The 22,517-nt window shown below is 37.5% G+C and overlaps 1 protein-coding gene across 3 annotated transcripts in view; it reads left to right on the top strand.

The window, feature by feature from the left end:
• Positions 1-3,023: 3,023 nt before the first annotated feature.
• The window catches only part of LOC127808903 (uncharacterized), a 45,157-nt gene continuing 25,663 nt past the window's right edge, over positions 3,024-22,517 (top strand). For 2 of the 3 annotated variants that reach the window (XM_052347612.1, XM_052347613.1), the window contains exons 1-4: positions 3,024-3,247; positions 14,671-15,249; positions 17,590-18,825; positions 18,920-18,990. In XM_052347612.1, the coding sequence (XP_052203572.1) occupies positions 3,176-3,247; positions 14,671-15,249; positions 17,590-18,825; positions 18,920-18,990 (1,958 nt within the window). In that variant the 5' untranslated portion in view covers positions 3,024-3,175. The remainder of the gene's footprint in view (positions 3,248-14,670; positions 15,250-17,589; positions 18,826-18,919; positions 18,991-22,517) is intronic. The other variant, XM_052347611.1, reaches the window with a different exon arrangement.

Here is a 22,517-nt window from a genome sequence, read left to right as displayed (position 1 = left end):
TTACTTATGCAATTAGTATTTTTGAAATGGAGCTTCTAGTATAAAATTAAGGGGAGTTCAAAATATTTTTAATCATATCAAAAGTCATGTTTTTTTTCGTCATCGTCGAAAAGGGGGAGAATGTTGAACTATCTTGCTCATATTAATTAAGTTTTGATGATTAACAAAAAAAAGTGTTTTCAATGTACATAGTTACAAAAGCTTGATTTGTTTAAAATTAAATAACAAGAATTTTAATTAAGTAAATTGCTAACAAATTTAACACTCAATTCACCCCCTTCTTGAATGGTCATATCCTAAGGGACCTACAATTGGTATCAAAGCAGCCTTCTAAAATAGTTGAACTCTTAGTTTATACCTCAACTTAGAAGAGATCTAGATGACCTCATTCTATAACCAAGCCATAGCCGAAAGAGCTTCACCCTCTATACCATCATTCTTTAATGACATGAATTTTGCTTATTAGAAGATGAGGATAGAGTCATATCTATTTTCAATAAATTTTTATTTGCGAAAATTTGTTAGAGATGATTTTACGACATCTTCAAATATAAAAGAAAAATGAACTAAGATAAAAAATAGAATTAATAAAATAAAAATTAAAAAAATGAATTATTTTTGAATTTTTGCATATTTAAGTAACTCAATAGGATAGATTAACAATTTCATATTTCTTGAAGTCTAAAAAATTTAGCACTTAAACATAAAAATATTAGGTTGCGTTTTCTTTACTGTTTTCAAGTCATTTTTAGTTTTCGATTTTCTAAAATAATGAAAACGTGTTCTTTTTACTGTTTTTAAAAATGTATTTTTGAAAACTGATGAGGGGATATTTCACTAAGGGCAAAATTACTATACTACCCTCGGAGTATACCAACCCGGTGCTGCCACGTGACACTCTCAGGAAGCGCCAAGTGTCATCTAGATCTTCAGTCCATATTTGATTTTGAACGAGATTGACTTGGTCAACCGAGATTATCTCCATTATTCAGAGGTTATCTTATCTCTTCAGGGTATACTCTACGCCATCTTTAAATAGCAGTCAACTTCTACAGGTATGGGGGATCTGACTACGGTGTGATTTTCCATTTTGGATATTCTTCTTCTACTGACTTGAGCGTCGGAGTTCTCCCGGGGGATTAAAGGCCCCGCCTTTGCAGGTACTTGCTTCGAGGCAGACCTCGGTGATCGGTCCAGTATCATCATTAACAAAAAAAAAAAATTATAAATAAAATTCAAAATAACAAAAAGTTGTTTAGAGTATTTTTATCCAAAACAAACTCTAAACTCAAAACACATTTATTTATTCATATTTTATTATTGTAATAAGAAAAAATATTACAAAATTCATTAATTTTAAAATGTATATATATTTTTAATAATATATTAAAATTAAATATTTATAATTTACTGAATAATCAAATTTATTGAATAAAATATCATTAGAAATTTATTTTCAAAATTTCAAAAAGAATACATTTTCTAATTTTTTGTTTTGAGAAATAGTTTTTCAAAATGATAAAGAGAACACGTTTTTAATTTTCTAAAAATAGACCTCAAAACATAAAAGTGAAAATGAATTCAAAACTCAAAATTAAAAATTGAAAAACAAATAGAACATAGCCTTAAATTTTGAATTAAGCTTCCTACTTTGAGTAAAGTTTTATACTAAAAATAGCATTTGATCATTAATGATTTAAAAAAGAGTTTTTTATTTATTTTAGAATTGAATCATCCATGTCAAATTCTTATACATTAAAACTTATATGGTTAGTGCTTTTTTATTTACAAAATTTAAAAAATTAAATATTAAAACTTACATGATATTTCAAAGACTTACACTATTGATATTTATAATATTAAAAAACTAATTATTAAATGCTTTAAAAATTAAAATTTACAAAAATTTAAAAAGTATCCCTAACGTTGGTATAAAAAAATTACACTTTGTTGTTTTTTATTTAAAAAATTTCAAATAAAATTAAGTATTTATATTTAAAATTTTAAAAATTATATATTAATTTAAAAAAATAAAAAATAAAAAATTTTAAGAAATTTTAGAGTCCCAACCGCCACCGGGAGCTCTAAGGGTCCCCTATTTTCAAGCCTTTAGCACGTTGCTCGAGACCCAAATTGATTTTTAAAATTTTTCTCAATTTTTTTGACATTTTTCTCCATTTTTCCTATTTTTTAATATTTATTTATTTTTTCTTCTTTTTCCCTTTATCTTTTTCCTCCCGCTTTTTTTTCTTGCAACGCACAACCACCGCTCGTGCACAGCATCGCCCACCATCTGGCCTGGCTTACGTCGGTTGCTATTGCGATGAATGCCTTCCTCGCCAATCATCCTCGATTGGTGCGCCACTCCCGCCATTAGTCTTTCGTCACTGCGGGCTAACTCCCACGTCTTTACCTGCACATATCTATCGCCATCATCGTTCAACCCTATTACTGGCCGCCAAACGTCGCCACATTCAATCGCTATCGACTGCACCTCCGATCGCCACACCCAGCCGCTGTATCAGCTCTCCACCGTGAGCCTACTTTTGTCCACTTGTTGCTTCAAGTTCCATCACTGCTCCAATCAGCCCCAATGCCCACTATTTGACCTTCAACTCCCTCGCGCACTGCTTGCTCTCTGTATAGATCTATATATAGAGAGAAAGAGAGAGAGAGACGATCGACCATTGTGGGTGGGTAGGTATGTGTGCGTGTATATGTGTATTTGACTGTGTGTATACATATATATGCATACGTGTGTGTATATATGTATGTGTGTTGGGAGGGGGTGATGGCATGGATGGGGTAGAGAGACAATCAATGAGGAAGTGGGCGGGTGGGTGAGTCTATGAGAGATGGAAGGAGAGAGAGAGAGGTAGTGAGAAAGGATATGATGGTTTTAGGAGGGAAAAATATGTTGATATTTAATCTCAATAGTTGATCAACATTCAAAATTCTTCTCAAGTATATGGTCAAAATGTATATGAGATATTTTAAAAAATCGTCCTATTTTATTATATAAATATGTATTGGAGTGTGCATGCAATTTGTGCACATAGGACAGGCTGACTAATCGAACGCGTAGAAGGCGCTCTTCTTCTGTTTAGGCGCCAAAATTAAGAGCTCCCTACGTACAATCTCAATCTTACAGTACCGACGACGAGAAGGCGGCAAGATGCGAAATCCACGGTCGACGCCTTCTTCTCATTTCATTCGAGACCTCGTATCCTCCATTCAAGCACCTCAGGTACTCTCTCTCTCTCTCTCTCTCACACATGCGCGCGCGCGCACACACACGCACTTCACCCTTCTTCTTGTTTCCATTTGTCGTTACCCGTGATCTAGGGTGAACCAAAACCTAGGGTTTTCTCGGTGCTTCTCTAATTCATTCTCTATTTCTGCTGGAATTTGGTAATTTGGTTATAGTTTTTACTGTTTGTCTGTGGGATGGGAAGGGGAATTAGTTTACTTGGAGTTAAAACAATTTGGAACCCTAGCAACTGGAGCATTTTGATCCGGCTTCTGCTGCTGCGGGCTTTGGGAGTTAGTGACACTGAATTTTCAGTGTGGTTGCCGTGATTGACGCCTTGTCAGACGCCGCTTCCATGACCTAGCTTGAACGTCACAAGGTTATCCCTGCAGGTCCGGTATACAGCGAGCGGTAAATAGTGTATGGGTCCCCTAAATGTTTTCTTATCACACTTTTTCCCTCATAGTTCGATAAGTTACAAATTTTCCCAGGATTTCAGAAGTTACAAAAACCCAAAAATTCTGGACGGTTGTGACTCCATGCCAGTCAGCTGCATGCAGGAATGCTATCTCTATAACTGTTTCCAGTATGAATATTAATGATCTTATGATGTTGCTGATGTATCTTGAAAGACACAGCCCTAAAGACAAAGTAGCTATAGGAAAAGAAGTAGCAGCAGCAAGCGCTACAGAAATAAATATTAGAAGAAGTAAGAGTAGGAGAAGAAGAAAAGATCCAGCAAAATAAAGGCTAGATCTGAAGTAGGAGGAAGAAGCATATGGAGTAGTAGCAGCAGAATAATAAGAGAAGTTTAAAAGAAGAGAGGAAGGAGCATATGCAGCAAAATAGAGGAGAAGAAGAAAGGATCCAGCAAAATAAAGGGTAGATCTGAAGCAGGAGCAAGAAGCATATGCAGTAGTAGCAGCAGAATAATAAGAGAAGATTATAAGAAGAGGGGAAGAAGAAAGAACAGGAATCTGGAAGGATAAAAATAAATATTTAATCTGGAAAGAAAAAGAGAAGAAGTTCCAAAAAAGAAGAGGAAGAAATAAAAGAGAAACAATGAGAGGAGGTGATGAGGAGAACAAGAGGAGAGAAAACAAAGGGGATGGAGCGCGACAAGAAGAATCCCAGAAAAGATATGGGAAATAATGCGAGAAACTATAACAGGAAGAAGAGGGGAGGGAAGAGAGATCAAGCTCAAGCACTTCCAAATATCCACTTTTATTCATTCTGAAAACTGCAGTTTTGAATTATATGAGTAATTCATTTTTATAGGTTTTTAGTAAGATAAGACTTCTAAGAAGTTTTGAGCAAAAGAGGTGGAGAAAGATCAAGAAAAACTTGTTGGAGAACTTTTAGGTATGGTATGTGTTATACTGGCCTTACAAATGATCTGGTCATAGATAGAGATGATTGATGAGCTAACTCCATGTAACCGATCTGTCAGGAACCTAATAATGTTTGTATAAGGGTTTCTTGGTATTTTGGGCATGGTAGTTACAGCAGTTGTACAGTAACAGGCTGTTCAAAGTCGTACTTTGTATCTGCAGCCTTATTGGCGCCAAACTAAACTGCCTGGATTAGTATAAAAACCTAATCCAGCTGAATGAAAGATTATCTTAGCATTTTTTGAGAAAATTCTCTGTTTCTCTCTCTCGATCTTGCTTTCTCTCTCTCACTTACTTTTTTTTTCCTCTCTTTCTCCAAATCTCCCTCACATTTCTCCCTAAGTTCTGCTCTAATTCTCTCAATTAGCAGAGATTTGATCTTGTCAGATCTGAGGACCTGACACGATCCTACCAGGATTAAGTCTTGATATGTTGTTTTTATGTTAATATAATATCACATTAGTTTTATTACATAATCTGCTACAATTCCTAGTAAAACTAAAATACTTTAGGATAATATAAAAGACTTTTCTTATCACATGGAACTAGATTGTCAAGTCTCGAGAGTGAGACTTGAGCTTGTTGACGTTAAGAAGAAAGAAAAGAGAAAGGGAGAAGAAAGAGCAGAGAGAGAGAATTTGGAGGGAAGGAGAGAGAGAATTTGAGAGGGAAAGAATTCAATTCTCATTCATCAATGAATTCTCATCCTCATGACTCAGCCTTTTATAGGCTTAACCTTGCGGTTACAACTTGCTGAGGGTATAACGGTAATGCTAACAATTCGGTTGGCTCCCACCTACGTTTGAAATTTTAAAAGAAATCACAAATGGACCCTCGGGTCATGACACTCCCCCACCCTTCAAAACAATTCTTGTCCTCAAGAATTTTAGAGTAAGCTCGTAACTTTTGGAAATTGTTTCAGCAGCTTCGGCAAGTACTCCCAAGTGGTGTGGTCGAGCTGCAGATGTGACCACCTAACCAGGACTTGGGTCAATGGTACGGTCCCTTGATAGATCACTCTTCTATCTAGGATAGCTCTAGGCTCTAGGTTCTCTTCTAGTTCATCCTCCATGGCTGGCAATTGCTGGCTGGTGGGAGCCTCCTGCTCGATGGATCTTTTGAGCAACGACACGTGGAACACTGGATGCACGTTCACTCCGGCAGACAACTTCAATCTAAAGGCCACTTTCCTCACCTTGGACTCAATGGTATAAGGCCCAAAGTACTTGGGATTGAGTTTGGACATTAGTGTAGTAGTGAAAGGTGGTTGTAAGAAGCTCTTCACCTTAAGGAACACCCTATCCCCCACTTCGAACGCCCTTTCACTCCTTCTATCTGCCACTTGCTTTATCCTGTTCTGTGCCGTGGCCAACTCTCTCTTGAGGGTGGCTAACATATCTTGCCTTTGCTAAAGGTACTGCTCCACTGTTGCTTGACTCGTGGTAGAGCTGGCTATTGTTGGTAGGATAGGAGACTTGTATCCAAACATAGCTTCAAATGGACTTCTCTTGATTGCACTGTGGTGGCATGAATTGTACCACCACTAAGCTAGTGGCAACTATTTGTTCTAGCTCTTTGGCTTTGTGAAACACATTCAAGCCTCCAAGCACTGGTTGACCCTCTCGGTTTGTCCATTTGATTGAGCGTGGTAGGCGGTGGATAAGTGTAATCCCACTCCCAGCCTCTTAAACAACTCCTACCAAAAGTTGCTGGTAAAGATCTTGTCCCTATCCGATACAATGGGTTTAGGAATACCATGCAGCCTTACCACTGAGTCTAAAAACACCCTTGCCATCTTCTGAGTTGAAAAAGGATGTGAGGCTGATGAAATGCCTGAACTTGATCAGCTAGTACACCACCACTAGTATCACAGCCCTTTCTTCTAATTTGGGTAGGCCCTCCACGAAATCTATTGAAATCTCTTCCCATGCTTGTTCTGGAATCTCTAGAAGCTGCAGTAGACCAAGGTAAGACGCTCGTGTTTACACCTCTGACATGTCTCACAGGCCATCATGAATTCTACTACATCCTTTTGTTGTTTTGGCCAATAGAATAATTGTCTCACCTTGTGGAGGGTGACCTGTATCCCTGAGTGCCCCCCTAGTGGTGAGTAGTGGAGGGACTTTAGAATTCTCTCCTTCAAGCCCTTGTCATCTCCCACCATTATTCTCCCTTGAAACTTGATCAAACCATTAGACAGAGAGTACCCTTGATTCCCAGTTGGTTGGGCAACAAGTTGGGGCAAAAGATCTTTCAGCCAGGTTATCTAGTCATAGCTCTGCACCAACTCCTTCACCCATTCAGGTACCACAGTTGTGATGGCATGGCAACTTCCCTCGCTCCCCATGTTTCCTTGTTTGGATAAGGCATTAGCCACTACATTCTCCTTTCCCTTACGGTAAAGGATGGTGTAGTCCAGCCTTATAAGTTTGGAGACCCCCTTCCTTTGTAGCTAAGACTATAGCCTCTATTGAGATAAAAACCTCATGCTCTCGTGATCGGTCTTGATCACAAAATGGTTTCCCTCTAACTAATGTCTCCATTTGTCTACTGCCTTGAGCACTGCCAGTAGTTCCTTGTCGTACACACTCCACCCCAAGTGCCTAGGAGCCAAGGCTTGGCTAAGGTATGTTATCGACCTTCCTTCTTGCATTAGCACTGCTCCTATTCCTTTATCACAGGCATCCGTCTCCACCACAAATTACTTAGAAAAATCCAGTAGTGCCAACACAAGAGCCTGAGTCTTGTCCTTCTTGAGTGCCAAGAAGGCTGCCTCTGCTTGGGGGTTCCAATGGAAGCCATCCTTCTTGAGAAGATCCGTCAGTGGTTTACTAACAACCCCATAATGTTAGATGAACTTTCTGTAATACCCTACTAGTCCTAGAAACCCCCTCAACTCTTTCACGGATTGAGGTCTAGGCCACTCCACCATGGTTTTGACCTTGTTGGGATCAGTCTTTACACCCCACCTGTAATTACATTCCCCAAATACCCCACCTCATCCTTGGCTAAGATACACTTGATAGCTTGGCATACAATTGGTTGCATCTAAGGACCTCAAATGCGGTTCGAAGGTGGGTTATATGTTGTTCTAGGGTTGGGTTGTAAATTAAGATATCATTAAAGAAGACTAGGATGAATTTTCGAAGGTATGGGGTGAATATTTGGTTCATGAACCTAGAAAGTGGCTGGAGCATTTGTGAGTCCAAAAGGCATAACCACAAACTCATACAAGCCTTGGTGGGTCCGAAAGGCTATTTTGGGTATATCAATAGGTTTCATCCGGATTTGATGATATTTGGATTTGAGGTCTAGTTTGGAAAATACTTTGGCTTTGGCCAACTCATCTAGTAGGTCATCAATGAGTGGGATAGGGAATTTATTTTTTATGGTATGAGAATTGAGTTGACGGTAGTCAACACAAAATCTCCAAGAACCATCCTTCTTCTTTACAAGTGGTACAAGTGATGCAAAGGAACTTTGGCTGGGTTGAATAAAAGAGGTGGTTAACATGGTAGAGATTTGTTTCTCAATTTCTGTCTTCTGAGTAGGTGAATAAACGGTAGGCTCATAGGTTTACAAGTGTGGTTTGAGGTTTAAGGGGTATAACATGGTCCAAAGGTCTTGTGGGGGGTAGTGTATTAGGCTCAATGAATAAGTCCTTAAACTCTTCCAGTAGTAAGTGCAAGCTATCTAATGTATTTACTTAAAAAAGACAAGGGTTAGCTTCCTTCTCTGTTTCAGCCTCCTTCTCCAGTGTTGATTCCTCCCTTCCCACAACATGGATCAAATACAGTTGTGTGATATGCCCCCTTTTGTTTTTCAATAGCTTCTGCAATCGACTCCCCTTAATCAACCTACATTCCCCCTGCTCCAAGCTGTCCATCAATGTTAATTTTCTTCCTTCCATCTCCACTGTCACTTCCAGCTTGTTGAAATCAAATGTCAATGAGCTGACTGTTCTCATCTAGTCTACCCCAAGCACTATATCGTAGTCCCCAAGTTCTAGGACCCTCAAGTCAGCCCTGAATTCATAGCCCTGCATCATTCGCTTAAAGTCCACACACTTATAGTGACTGTACATTTTATACCCGTTGGCCACCATTACTGATAAGGGTGTAGTGTGAGTCATTCTGCACTTTAATTCAGTGGTTGTTGCCTTATTTAGGAGGCTATGGGTGCTTCTACTGTCAATAAGCACCATGAGCTTCCTCTTCCCTATCTGCCCTCTTACTTTAATGATCTTGCTCGTAGGGCCTTCCTTGAGTTCATGAAAGGAGATTTCTCCCCCTTCTTAGCCCTGCTCCTCTTCGAGTGCTTCTTCTGCTTGCTCACCCTTTTTTTCCTCTTCCTCCTCTTCATTATCCTCCAATTCTTCCTCTTTCTCATCCTCCATTTACATGTTGAGTAGGTGCCTCCTGCATTGATGCCTCTGGCTATATTTTTCACCACACCTATAACATAACCCCATCAACCTCCTCTGCTCCATCTTGGTATTCCTGTTGGCTATTGCATTAGATCACCTTCTCTGCCATCTCCCTCACCGTGACCAACACCATCATTTTCACCGTGGACCTTAATTCGTCCTTAAGACCACTGATGAAACTCGAAACTAAATATTGGTCTGTAAGAGTGGGTTGAGGACTCCACATCAGTGCCCCCAACTCCTCAAACTTCTCCTGGTACTCAGTAACCGTTCCCTCTTGTTTAAGTTTGTTAAACTCCTCAATAACGTCGGCCATATTCCTTTCCCTAAATCGGACACAATTCTTCTGCAAAATCAATCCAGTTTTCCCCTAGATCTGGACCATCCTTAGTACCAGCAATCAGCCACATCATTCAAATATGTTGTAGCTTGGGTGATCCTTTGGTTCTTAGGGATGTGATAGTATTGGAAATACCTCTCGCACCTATGGATCCACCATTGTGGTTTGGATCCTTCAAAGAGAGGTATCTCTAGCCTCGACATGGGTCCTTGGCTAGATCTAGGAGAATTCAACTCTCTTACTTGGTCACTAGCCTCCTCGAATTGTGAATTACTGGCCTTCGATGCTCCTTGAGGCCTTGGCAAAAATGCTCAGGCTAGACATCCCTGTCTCCGAAGCTGATTGGGGAGGGAATTCCGATGGTAATCGGAATTGTGGGAGCGTGGATGGCATGCTGATCACATTGTTGATCCATTGATCCATTGATCCATAGACTCCCTTTGCCTTGCTAATTCCCTCAAAACTCCATCTCAGGAAGCTACCATATCCTCTCATAGCTCCTCACAAATTGTCCGCATTTCCTCCCTACTCTGTGTCACCACTTCCTGAGTTTGAGTGAGTCCAAACTCAGTGTTATAAAACACGCTAGACGCTAATCGGGCGCCAAACTAGGGCTTAACACCTAGGCCGCCTAGGTGGGGCCTTGGAAAATTATTGTTTTTTTTTTTTTTTTAATTTTTTGCTATAAGTTGGAAAGACAAGTGAGAAGAGTTGCAAAAATTGATGCTTCTTGAGAAGAGCTGCAAAAATGATAAAAAAAAGCTGATAATCTATTAGAATGTGATAAAAAGACAAAAATAGATATGTTATTGAATAATACAAAAAAATGCATCAAATACTCATTTTTACTTTTATTTAATTATAAATTATTGTTATATATATGTACGTATATGTTAAAAGTAATTAAAAAAACATATTAATACAATATATATGTTAATATTGTTTTATATATATATATACACACACAGACACAACGACGGAGGAGATGGACAGTAACAGACGACGACCAATGGGGGCGATGGATGGACGGACGGTGACGAGAGCCGAGGACGTGGCTGAGAAGGACAATTGGTGACGACGACGAGAAAGAGAAAGCGATGAGACGATTGGCGGCGACGGCGACAAGAGAGAGAAATCGACGAGAGGATATAAAAGCGAAAGGGGAAATCCAAACGGGTGTCCGCCCCCAGCGGCTAGGTGCCGCTGAGGCGTCGATTGGGCTGATTAATCGGGCCTGGCGCCTAGGGGTGCCGATTTGCAGGAAATCACGGCAGCCAAGGGTCGCCAAACGCCTCGGTAGTGCCTAGGCACCCGCCTAGGTCACATTTTAGAACACTATCCAAAATAATCCATCGCCTCCATCCGATTCTCCAACTGCTTCAATCTAGTGCCCTATGTCGTATTTCCTGACTTTGTTTGAACCGTGATTCCACCCAATTCCATTCTATTATCGCTGGATCACAGTCGAGGATGACCGGCTCTGATATCAAATTGTCAAGTATCAGGAGTGTGACTTGAGCTCGTTGACATTAAGAAGAGAGAAAAGAGAAAGGGAGAAGAAAGAACAGAGAGAGAGAGAGAGAGAGAGAGAGAGAATTTGGAGGGAAAGAGAGAGAATTTGAGAGGGAAAGAATTCATGTAGCATCCCGAAATTTGGAGACTATAATAATTATTAAATTCCGGTATTTGAGGTTTGTATTGAATATTTGAGGATTTAAGGTAACCAAATAATAGTAAAGATAATACCAATAATAATAGAAATCATAATAATGGTAAAAATAATGCTAATAAAAGAGATAATAATAATAATAACAATAATAGGGATAATGCTAATAATAATAATAATAAATGTGTAAATTAAATTAACTTAACTTAAATTAGTGAACTAATATATAAATATATATATATATATGTTAGGTGCGTGGCCCCCAAGCATGCTACAGGGAGCCATTTTTGTAGAAAGCAGAGAAGGAACAAAGATGGAGAGAGAGAGAGAGAGCTCGTGGGAGCAGGTGAGTTGAGAGATTGAGAGAGAGTTGAGAGTGGTGTTGGCCGAGGGGGAGAGAAGGAGATCGAGAGGGGGAGCTGGGAGATGGCTGGGGCGGCCGGTTGCAGAGGCGGCCGCATGCTGGTGCGGGTGCGACGGCCATGGCCAACGTTGAAGTAGGGAGGAGCAGCGGTAGACGGCGATGGCGCGGTCGTCGGTGGAGGAGCCGGCAGCGAGGGTGGCCGGCAGGGGCTGGGTTGGCCAGTGGTCGGGGGTAGTTGTGCGCGAGGAAGAAGAAGAAGAAGAAGAGAAGGAAAGAAAGAAAAGAAAAGGAAAGAAAATAAAGAAAAAAAAAAGAAAAAGAAGAAGGAAAAATATATGAAAAATAAAGAGGTTTTGGAATTATTTCGGCGTGGAAAGTGATTAGGTACGTGGGTAAAAATTGGTAGAAGCGTTATATGTTTAAATTATAAATTTTAAGCGGTTAGATTTAATTAATTTAAGTCATGGTTCTATTAAACGCAGCAAAATGTTTTACTTCGCATCGGGAGCACAAAAGAGGCAGGAATCAATCGTTTTCAGGCAAGCTCCTAACCCTTTTCTCGTGTTCTTTATTTCCTATGAAAGTCTCCGTCATTTTTCGTATTTTATTCTCTCCCTCACCGTGACTCGATTTCATGTATTAATAATAATAATCTGCGTAGCAACCACCCTATGATTTATATTTTATTAATGAGGTTATTGTTAATGGAATGAGTTAAGCAATGATATCTTGTTGTCGTTCATTTTGACTGTTACGGAGCTTTGTGTCGCTCTGCTTTCTTTGGGAATGATGCCGTACCCGTTGGGCTAGATTCTTAGAAGAGTTGATTATGGTTTAATGTGGTTATATTAATAATTTATTATGAATGTGGAGATGGCTTAATGGGATGAGAACGCGAATGTCATAATGGAGTCTATGTTGACATGGGTTAAGTGTGCAAAATGATAAGCTTAAGTGATTAAGTTTAATGTCGTCTTTGGGTGTCTATGTGTGTCTAAGGGTATGGGGTACAAAACCACTGACTGTTGATCGTGGGTCGTGGCAGTTGATGGCTGGATGTATGGGCGCTAGTCATCGGCTATTACGATAAGCGCTAGACGGGCCAGAAGAACTGATACTTCCAGATTCCCGCCTTGATTGTGTGCATATCATGATGTGTGTGCTGCATAGGGACTGAGTTACATTCACTTGGGGACATGCTTTGTGTGTGATGGGATGTGTGAGCATCTGCATGACCCGGTTGGTCTAAGAGCTAACCTGAGTTCTTTAGGTGAGCCGGTGCATTTAGAGGCATATCGCATGTGTGAATTCTTATGTGGGCATAGCATAGCCTGATGCTTGGTTTATGGGGGCCTTGTCATCATGTTTATGCTACAAAAGCCGTTGCATTTCTTATTTGTTACACTGCATGGTGAGAATGTGCGGTTTTAAGTAATGAGTATGGGTGGCGGCATGTCCACGGTAAGACCTTGGGAGTGAGACCCACGACAGTGTGGCCCACGGTAAGACCCTGGGGTGAGACCCACGGCAACATATTATGTTGATAATGACATGAATGGACGTGTAAGGGAAATGGTATGGTAGCCTACAAGAGGCTGATTTCAGGTTTGTATGTGGGACTTGAGTGTCAATGTGTGATTGATGTGGGCCCCAAGGACCGTTTATGTGAAGTTTATTATATGTTTATGCATATGAAAATAAGGCAGGTATTGGGCATGGCATGACATGATGTTGCATTGGCATGAATTGCATGGGGTGTTATGGGAAGAGTTTTGTCTGTACCCTACAGCCTTTTTTTCACGAGCTTGCTGAGTCTTGTGACTCACGTTTGCTTTCCATCATTCCAGGTAAGAATATATTGAGATCGCAGGTGCGTCCGGCAGAGTTGGGTTCCAGATCGTCGAGTTAGGGTAGCAAGTGCATAGTCCTCCCGAGACTAGGTCCTGGGTGTCGTTGTGCCTGTGTAGAGTAATGTTTTATATTTTTGGGGCGAGTGTACTCTATGAAAGCTAGGTGGGCTTAAGTTATGAAAGATTATGTAAAGACGGTTATGCAATGTCATGTGATGTAAAAAAAATAAAAATAAAAATAAAAATAAAAAATGGTTTCTAAAAGAGTTGTGTAGGAGGTTTCGTTTATGTTATTGTTCGATATCATTTAAATAATGACCTTCTCACGGATTCTCTTGGTGCACGGGGAGGCTCTGGGAGGTGGGCCGTTACAATTCAATTCTCATTCATTAATGAATTTCCATCCTCATAACTCAGCCTTTTTAGGCTTAACCCTTGTGGCTACAACTTGCTAAGGGTACAACGGTAATGCTAACAATTCGGTTGGCTCTCGCCTACATTCAAAATTTTAAAAGAAATTACAAATGGACCCTTGGGTCATGACATAGACTTTATTAGTTGTATTGTGGGTCCCAATCATTTTACTTGCATCAGTTACACTTGAACATATAGACTTTGTTATGGAACACTATTTTCTATCCACTCTTCAAGATTCTTTGGATCATATCTAGAATAGTATATGTTTTACAATATGCTGTTAGTGGTGTGTATGAGAGAGACGTGCAATTTGTCAAATTTTTAACCATCAATTCATCTAACAGCTTAAGCTATTATATTAGGGAGGGATATCTTTATCTTTTCTATTAACATTTTATACTCTCAACGCAACATTTCACCCCCCTTTTTGCATTATTGACGTGGCACATGACAAAATAGTAAGATGGTTTTGTTGTGAATTCCTTGAAAGAATATTAAGTTTTATTTTCAAATTTGATGTATCAATTTACTTTTCGAACTTTATTTTAAGAGTCATCCTTCTTAGCACATGGAAAATCTGATACCCTTAACTGCATTTTGATTTTATTTATTTATTTATTTTTTGGGGGGGCCGGGGGGGGGGGGGGCGCTTTCAAATTGTTAAATTATATTAACCACCAATTCATTTAAAAGGCTAAGGTATTAATGGGAGGGTAATTTTATCTGTTATATCAATATTTATACTCTCAATGTGAAATATTATTCCCTTTTGTGTTAGTGACTTGGCACATGATGAGATATAGGACAGTTTTGTTCTGAATTGATGGAAAGTGTATGAAGTCATATTTTCAGATTTTTTGTCAATTTTTCTTTCTTAACTTTGTTTTCCAGCATTGTCCTTTAAGTATTTGGCAAGTCTGATACTCTGACTTCATTTGATTATAATCTTAACTGTTCTATTGTCAGGGACTAAAATTGCCAGCCTTGAAGAGCTTATATTATCTGATTGTTCATTGGTCTGCAAGTGGTCCAATATGCGATTCAAGAGCTGGAGTTGATTTAACCTTTGGGGACATTGAAACTGGCCGGCAGGGGATCAGGGTGTCATTGGAAGACATATGTGGTCTCTCAGACGCATTATTCAAAAATCTCTCTGTTATGTTTAAACAGTTTTTGTTTTCTTTACAAGATGTCACTCCACGCCAGGCTCTAGTAGAAGCTAGCCTGTGTTCACATATCGAGGCTACTTCTGAACAACTGAATCTTCTATTAAGGTGTTGTTTAGTCATTCTGAACTTGCTCTGTTTTGATCAGCATCGTCTTTTGGAAAATGGTCAAGTTCTTCTTGCTCTACTTGAAGAATTATCTTCACTGACATCAGTTATAGGAAATGAGAAAATCTCTATTGGGTTTGAGAAAGTTTCTTGTGCGTACTCATACAAAGACCTTGACTCTGCCAGTTCTTTCACGGAGGATCTTGTTGCTTCCTTGCATTTTATAGAGCCAAGTGATCCCTGTCTTCCTTTCTTATGTACAATGCTTGAGGTTATTAACTAGTCAAACTTGTCATCCTACTGTATTTTACCCAGATTCTTAGTAGCTTAACAAATGAAGAAGCAGAACTGTGTAAAACATTAACCAACTTGTAGAGAGCACTTGTATGGATAATTTGTGCACCTGTATGTATGTATTCACAAGTGTTGTTGAATTTTACATGTTGTTTGCAGCTGTATTCTGGAGCTTATGTGATATTTGTGATAATGTGTGTATATGTTCACTATCACTGCTCATTAGATGCAATTTTCACTTGATATTTGGCTTTCAGTTTCAGACTGTTATATATGACGCCTTGCTTTCTTTATTGGTCATAGAATCTGCAACTTATGTAGAACCATTTTTTTTTTTTTGGGGAGGGGGGGGGGGGGGGGGATTCAATATGCCAAATAATATTGCTCTCTGTATACTAGTGGGACACCTTCTTGTTCCTATTTACCTATAGTACCATAAATGTCAAAACATTAGTGACATAAAACATATATATGTTTACTCCATAGTTTATTTGTTAAAAAGTGTATATGCTGCTAATGTGTCTTTTCAGCCATCTTGCAATTAATACATTTCTGGGAACACAGTTTTAGTAGAAATATCACGTTTTTTATAGATGCAAAAAATATCAGATATGAACCATAAGCAGCTGTCATTTCAACATTTCAAATGTTTGTTCCTTGATTCTGTGGGAACTGAATATGTATTCTAGTGGAAGGACACATGATATAAATGCAGCATGTGCTCAAAGAACACCATATCCCATATGAGACCTAGATGTTTTGAGATTTAAACAAAAGGAGGACTTGACAAAACACACCTGTTAGTAGCATTCAGTTGTATAGGTCTTTGCCTCTGTCATTTGAAGTAGTTTTACATGTGCTACGTGATAGACTTGTTACTGATTATTGGTTATGCATAAGGCACAATAAGGCAATAGAGATTGATTTTTAACAGACCGTGGAAAATTAAGGCTTTTTGGCTGTATGTGTAGAGCTGCATAAGGCTGCCTTGCTCAGATGAAGAGGGAATGTGTGTGCAACTGAGAACCAGTGAATTATTCTTGGAGTAGTCAGTTTTTTCCCACACCACTCTTTCCTTGGGATGGTGAGAAAATGTTTTCATACTTAGCTCTTCCCTCATTTATTTGGGGGCTATTGCTCCTTGTTGAGTGACTCACCAGAGTGTAAGAATTCCATGATGCCACTGGTCACTCTGAGAGTAGATAGAGGCTGGCTCTAGAGAGTTCAGATAGAGAAATTGGGCAAAGCGACAAGAAGCCAATTTTGTTTAATCCACTAGTTTGCTCACCTATTTATGTAATGTTCTAACAACCCTCCCTTGGAAGGTGAGAGGTTTTTGTGTTATCATGGATATGTAGGGATTGGTTTTGAAGAAGTTTCCAGAATGCCAGGTGGCATCTGGGGGGGGGGGGATTGGTCTGCCTATGTTGGGTAAATATACATAATTTGATACATTCTCATGCAGTTGGACACTACTACTTAAGCCTTCCATTTTCAACTACTTAAAAACATAAAGGAATGAAAGTTGTTTTATGTTGAACCCTGATTTTTCTTATGTTTTGATTATTTTCTCAGTTTTAGGAAAGTTTTGATGCATGTGTAACATGATATAGGTGTTGCACAAGGTGCATGACAATTTTTATTAGCATTGCATGATATAATATATTCACTACACTGTATTGTACATATTTTTATCGTATTGGCCGTTGCAGTTAATCAGAGAAATGATGATGCAAAACAACTAAAAAAGATTTTAAAGAATCAAAGAGAGAGAGAGAAGAGATTAAGAAGAAGAGAAAAAGAAGCAGCAAGAACCCAGAAAGAGAGAGAGAATTCAGGGCTGGAAAATCACAATTGTATTCAATATCATTAGAAAAAGGGTAATTGTTGATTACATCATAAGACTGTTTATAGGCTAAAATCCAATCCTAATTAAAACAATATTAACCTATAAATAATCACTAAAATATAAACAAAATATAAGAAAGCTTGATAAATCAGCTAATATCCTATCATAATTGCCCTAGCTATAATTATCCGAACAAAATAAATGTAAGTAATAAAAATTTAAATTTAAATCTAAAATCTAAGTTCCAAAATTCAAATAAAACCTAAATCGTAACATCAAAATTTAAAATTTAATATCCTAATTCCGTATCAAGTAAATTCTCTGATTCGGTGGTTTTGGTCACCATCTTTTCTTTGTTTATTTCTAGTTTACTTTATTTTATTTGTCATCCTTTTTTCCTCTACTTAAGTACTTGTTTGGACGTTTGTTCACAGCTTGCCTGATATAATACAAAAATTTTCTCTTCAGGTGTTTGCAGATGAGCTTTTGGTTCATAGGCAATTAAGAGAGTACTTTAAGCTAATAGATTGTCATTCTTCTACCAGTAGAAAGCTATTTGTCTGCGACTCCAGTCATGGTGATGTTGAATCTGTTATAGAAGTGATCTGTACTCATTTTTGTTTAGCATTTTATAATGAACAAGCATATGAAGATTTCCTCAGTAGATTATTTTGCTGGCATGAAAACGCTTTCAGAGTTCCTCAAGTGGGTCTGTCTGCAGCTTTAGCTTTGCTTCTTAATCCTATCATGCTTCTTGCGCCAAAATTAGTCCAGGCACATCTGGTTTCCATGGTTTCTGAAGCCATCACCTTTGGCATGGGTTTGGAAAGTATGCAACCAGATGTTAGATTAATGAATTGTTACTTATCAGCATTTGAAAGGTCAGTCATCTTGTATGTCAAACATATGTCTACTTTACAAATAATTGATCACCTTCAAAATGGTGAGAATAATTTCAGTACGCGCGACAGAAATAGGCAGCCATCTTTTGAGTCTTTCATTCAGCCAGTCACAAGAAAAACAATTAATCATCTAATTAGCAAGCTAGATGATTCGTGGCAATCCCAATTACATGACATGCACTTGAGGACAAAGACTGATCTTGCCACTTCTTCTATTGCTTACATGAAGGCAGGCAAACATATTCTTGATGTATCATCCAGGGATGAGATTATGTCAATCTTAAGCTGCATAATCTTGAAAGCTTTTGCTGATGAAGTTGACAACAGTTTGTTACGTGTTAGTGGGGATACAAGTCCACAAGATATTTATTTTCTTGCTGCTATACTGAAGTTAATGAGCTGTTCATTGTTACAAGCTATTCGGTGTCTGACGCATAATGGCAATTTAGGTTGTTTAAAGACCTTGAAAGACTTCTCTTCATGCAAGGAATATGAATTTCTGGTGGGAGTTATCAGTTGTTTTCAGCAATTCAATATCCATTTACCAATTCAAAAGTTTTTATGGGGCATAATGGAAACTCATCTGACACAGCATGAGGAATCCAGGCTGATGTTTTTGCACTTTTCAGGGTTGCTTTCATTAAGTTTCAGTAGTGGCCTTGATTTCTTAGTGAAGGGCTGCATATCAACAATGATGGCATTGATGAATCTCTTTGTTTTTGAGGGTAATTTAGATGGATTGAGGTTTGGTGGTAGCTCAGAACTGTCTTCCTCTGAATTACCTCCTGACAGTGTCCAAGAGGTGAAGTTTGATTTTCCTTAATGTTCCTTGCCTTTGTTGAAAACGTTTGAATATTATGTGTTACTAGTTTTGAAAATATTGATTAATGTTGCAGGCTATGGTGAATAAAAAATCTAGCATTACAGTTGCATCCAGATTTCTAAAAATCCAGACCCTGTACTTGAGGTATATGATTTTTGTAACTTATTAGCCAAACATTTGTTTTATTGTCATGTTATGTCTTTCACCAAAGCTCTGTGCTTGAATTCCTGTTAAACTTTTATGGATGCTAATGTGTTCACTAAAGCTATGGTCCTTTGTTCTATGAGCATCTTTATGGTCGTTTTCAATCTGTTTGCTTTATAAACTCATAAAGCAAAGACATCAATTCACACGTGTATGCACATGGGTGCGTGCCTGCAAAGCTCTATAGGTTATGCTTAACAAAAAGAAGATGGACAAGATTATGGCATTTTTAAAGGACTGTGAAAGGGGTGAGAGTAGAGGCAAAAAGTATTCCCTGAAGCAAAATGTGCAGGGCAAAGGAAAGGGAAACAGGATCTCTTTCTACATTCAAGAACTGAGCATGAAATGACAAATAAAGGATGAATGGATACGATTCAAAACTTTGTAATAAAACTTATGCTTGATTTTAGATTGCATAGGGTTAGTGAATGAGATGAATAAATATAGATATTTGGGGAGGCCAGTCCATGGACCAGATCTAGACCGGATTCGGTCCAAATTCATTAGATCCATATCCAATAACTAATGACAAGATCCATTTATAATTGGATCAGATCTCATGGATCTGGATATTGATGGATTTGGACCAGAACTTTCCTTTGTATTTTTATATATAAACACATGTATATAATGTATTTGTTTATACATGAATACAAAAATACACATATATACATACTTATATAAACATAAGTGCCTATATATAATGCTTACATGTATATACATAATTTCATGTATACATACATGTACACACACACACACACAAACATATATATATATATTAATAAATATCCAAATTGAATAACACCATATATATTCATTTATACACATATATACATATGTATACATACATATACATATGTGAGATTTATGAGATGTCATAATCTTCTATGTATAGAATCTATATATAATCAGCTGATGATTAGATGATTAATTAGGGTAATTAGCTAGGCTGTAATTATCCGTCAAGATCTGTAATTATTCCATGATTAGTTCCATCATTGATTGTAATTAGCCTATAAATAATAGATTTGAGAGGCTAATCTCTCAAGTTTTCTCTCCTAATCACTCTCACAACATATACATATTCGTATACATATACGTATACATACACAAGCATATTTGTTATACACGTATATACATTTAAATATGCATACATATATGCATTATATGTGTATACACACATATATATGTGTGTGCATGCGCATGTATATCTTATACATGTGCGTAAGCATGCATATGTATGCATATATGTGTTACATAGTATACATACATACACATTATATATATGCACATATGCAAATATTTGTATGTATCTATATGGATGTATATATATGTAAATACATAAATATTATACATACGTATATGTATATGTACATACACACTTTAATATTCATGTACATATTATACAAACATATGTATGTTTTTATATACATACATATGTAAAATATATTTACATTTATGTATGTCTATATATACCTATGCAGGTATATGTACATATATATAATGGTACGTATATGCATAAATGTTTACATACGTGTATGTATGCTTACATATAAATATATGTATATACATAAATATTTTAGCAAATATACATGCATATATAATGAGAATAAAATATTTTTAAAAATGTGTCATTAGATATTAGAATTTAAAAATATATAATTTTATTTTGTATTAAATATTTATGTAACGGATATGGATCTAGACCAGATCTAAATGGCTTTAGACCTTATGGATCTGGTCCATTGACAGGCGTATATTTGGGACCATTTCCTAACACTGTTGCTATTGAGAAGTTTGGTTGCCTACAACTCCTTTTATACTGAAGAGAATTTGCTAATTCTTTTCCCCTGCATCTTTTTGAACACTTTGCCCTGGGATGATCAGAAACTTGTTTAAGTTCAGAGCAGAGTTTGGTCCCGGAAAACATGGAATGCTAACCAACTGTATTGTGAGATGTGGTTTGGTGTTTTCAAAGCATAAGCATGTTCAAAACAAAATCACAGTCTTATATTGCTCATATTCTTAAAAGTAAATGTTAGATATTCAATTTATGTTATTTGTTAGTATGGATGGTACAGTTTCTAGTAGCTAATGAATTTTCATATTGAAGGGCTTAAAATGTCAGAATGTTTGTGTTACTATTGCTGATCCATATTATTCATGGTATTGGATTCTCTCTCTTTTTTGGAGGTGTTGGGGAAGGAGGGAGAGTGTAATTAAAAGGGAGTCTTGAAAGCTTTCTCCTGTGACTTCTCTTCATTGAATGGAAAATACTGATACAACTTTGTCCTATGAAATTATTGATTCAAATGGAGATGGGGTCAACAAATTTCTATAAAACAGTCTCAAAAGCGAAAATATTGACTTGACTTTATCAAATCGAAAATATTGATACAATTTTGTCCTACAAAATTGACGATTCAACGGAGTTGCGATCAACAAAATTCCATGAAGAAAATGTTAAATCAATTCTGTTAATGCTGCTGAAAAATAGTTAAACCATGCATGTCATTTAGCATGTTATCTGTTGAGTGCTTCTCATCTTATTTTCAGGCTGTAATACAAGATGTGATACAAGCATATGATGATTTTGTTTTAATAGAATGCGTAAATTTATTCAATTGAGAATTTTATGTTTGTTATTTGTCAGAAAAATGTATTTTTTGGTAGCATGGTTGGATAAGAAAGATCATTCATGATAAACAACCATGGGGACTCTAAGCATGTTCCATCATGAATGCAAAATCTGAGATAGTAATATGAAACAAATAAAAACAATTGAGTAGTTTGAATGAGTTGTGATCTATGAAGTTAAATCTTGCACGAAACTATCTAGCATGGCTCTATGGTTATTTTGGGTCCTTCCCTCCATGAATGTGATACTGTGAGATTTATCTTTATGTCATAGCTTATGTCATTAGTGTGAAAGCATATTGTATTAGCAGCAGTTAGTGTATTAGCATTAGCACTTCTTTCTATTTGATTTATTTCTCTGCTGTATTGGTTATGTTAAATCATTAAGTCGTGTAAGCTGTTAAGGCGGTGTAAGAGGCTTGCTATTATATATATACAGCGATGCACTTCTTTTTAGTTCATGTTTTTCAGTTAATGAAATACGAAGCTAGTTGTTTCTCCAAACTCTCTCTCTACTTTGTATTTCGCCCAAGGGTTTTCCTAAAATCTTTTCATGGTATTAGAGCCATAGACGAAAGTCATGGCATCCAATCCTTCTCACAGTACCTCTTACTCTCTTCCTCCTCGATCATCCTCCTTGCTTTCTACTGCCTTGCAATCTGATTTTGGTGGAATTGCAAAGGCTTTGAATTTCGTTCCGATTAAGCTCGATTCAGGAAATTATTTTTTTTGGAAAGCTCAAGTGTTGGCTACCATTCGAGCATTTGATCTAGTACCGTTATTACAAAAATCGACACCTCCTCCTAAGTATGTAACTGATCTAGAAAGCA

This window comes from Diospyros lotus, chromosome 8 (assembly GCF_014633365.1).
Source record: "Diospyros lotus cultivar Yz01 chromosome 8, ASM1463336v1, whole genome shotgun sequence".
NCBI classification, from domain to species: Eukaryota; Viridiplantae; Streptophyta; class Magnoliopsida; order Ericales; family Ebenaceae; genus Diospyros; species Diospyros lotus.
Note: the sequence above shows the minus strand (reverse complement) of the source record. Positions and strands in the feature narration are given on the sequence as shown.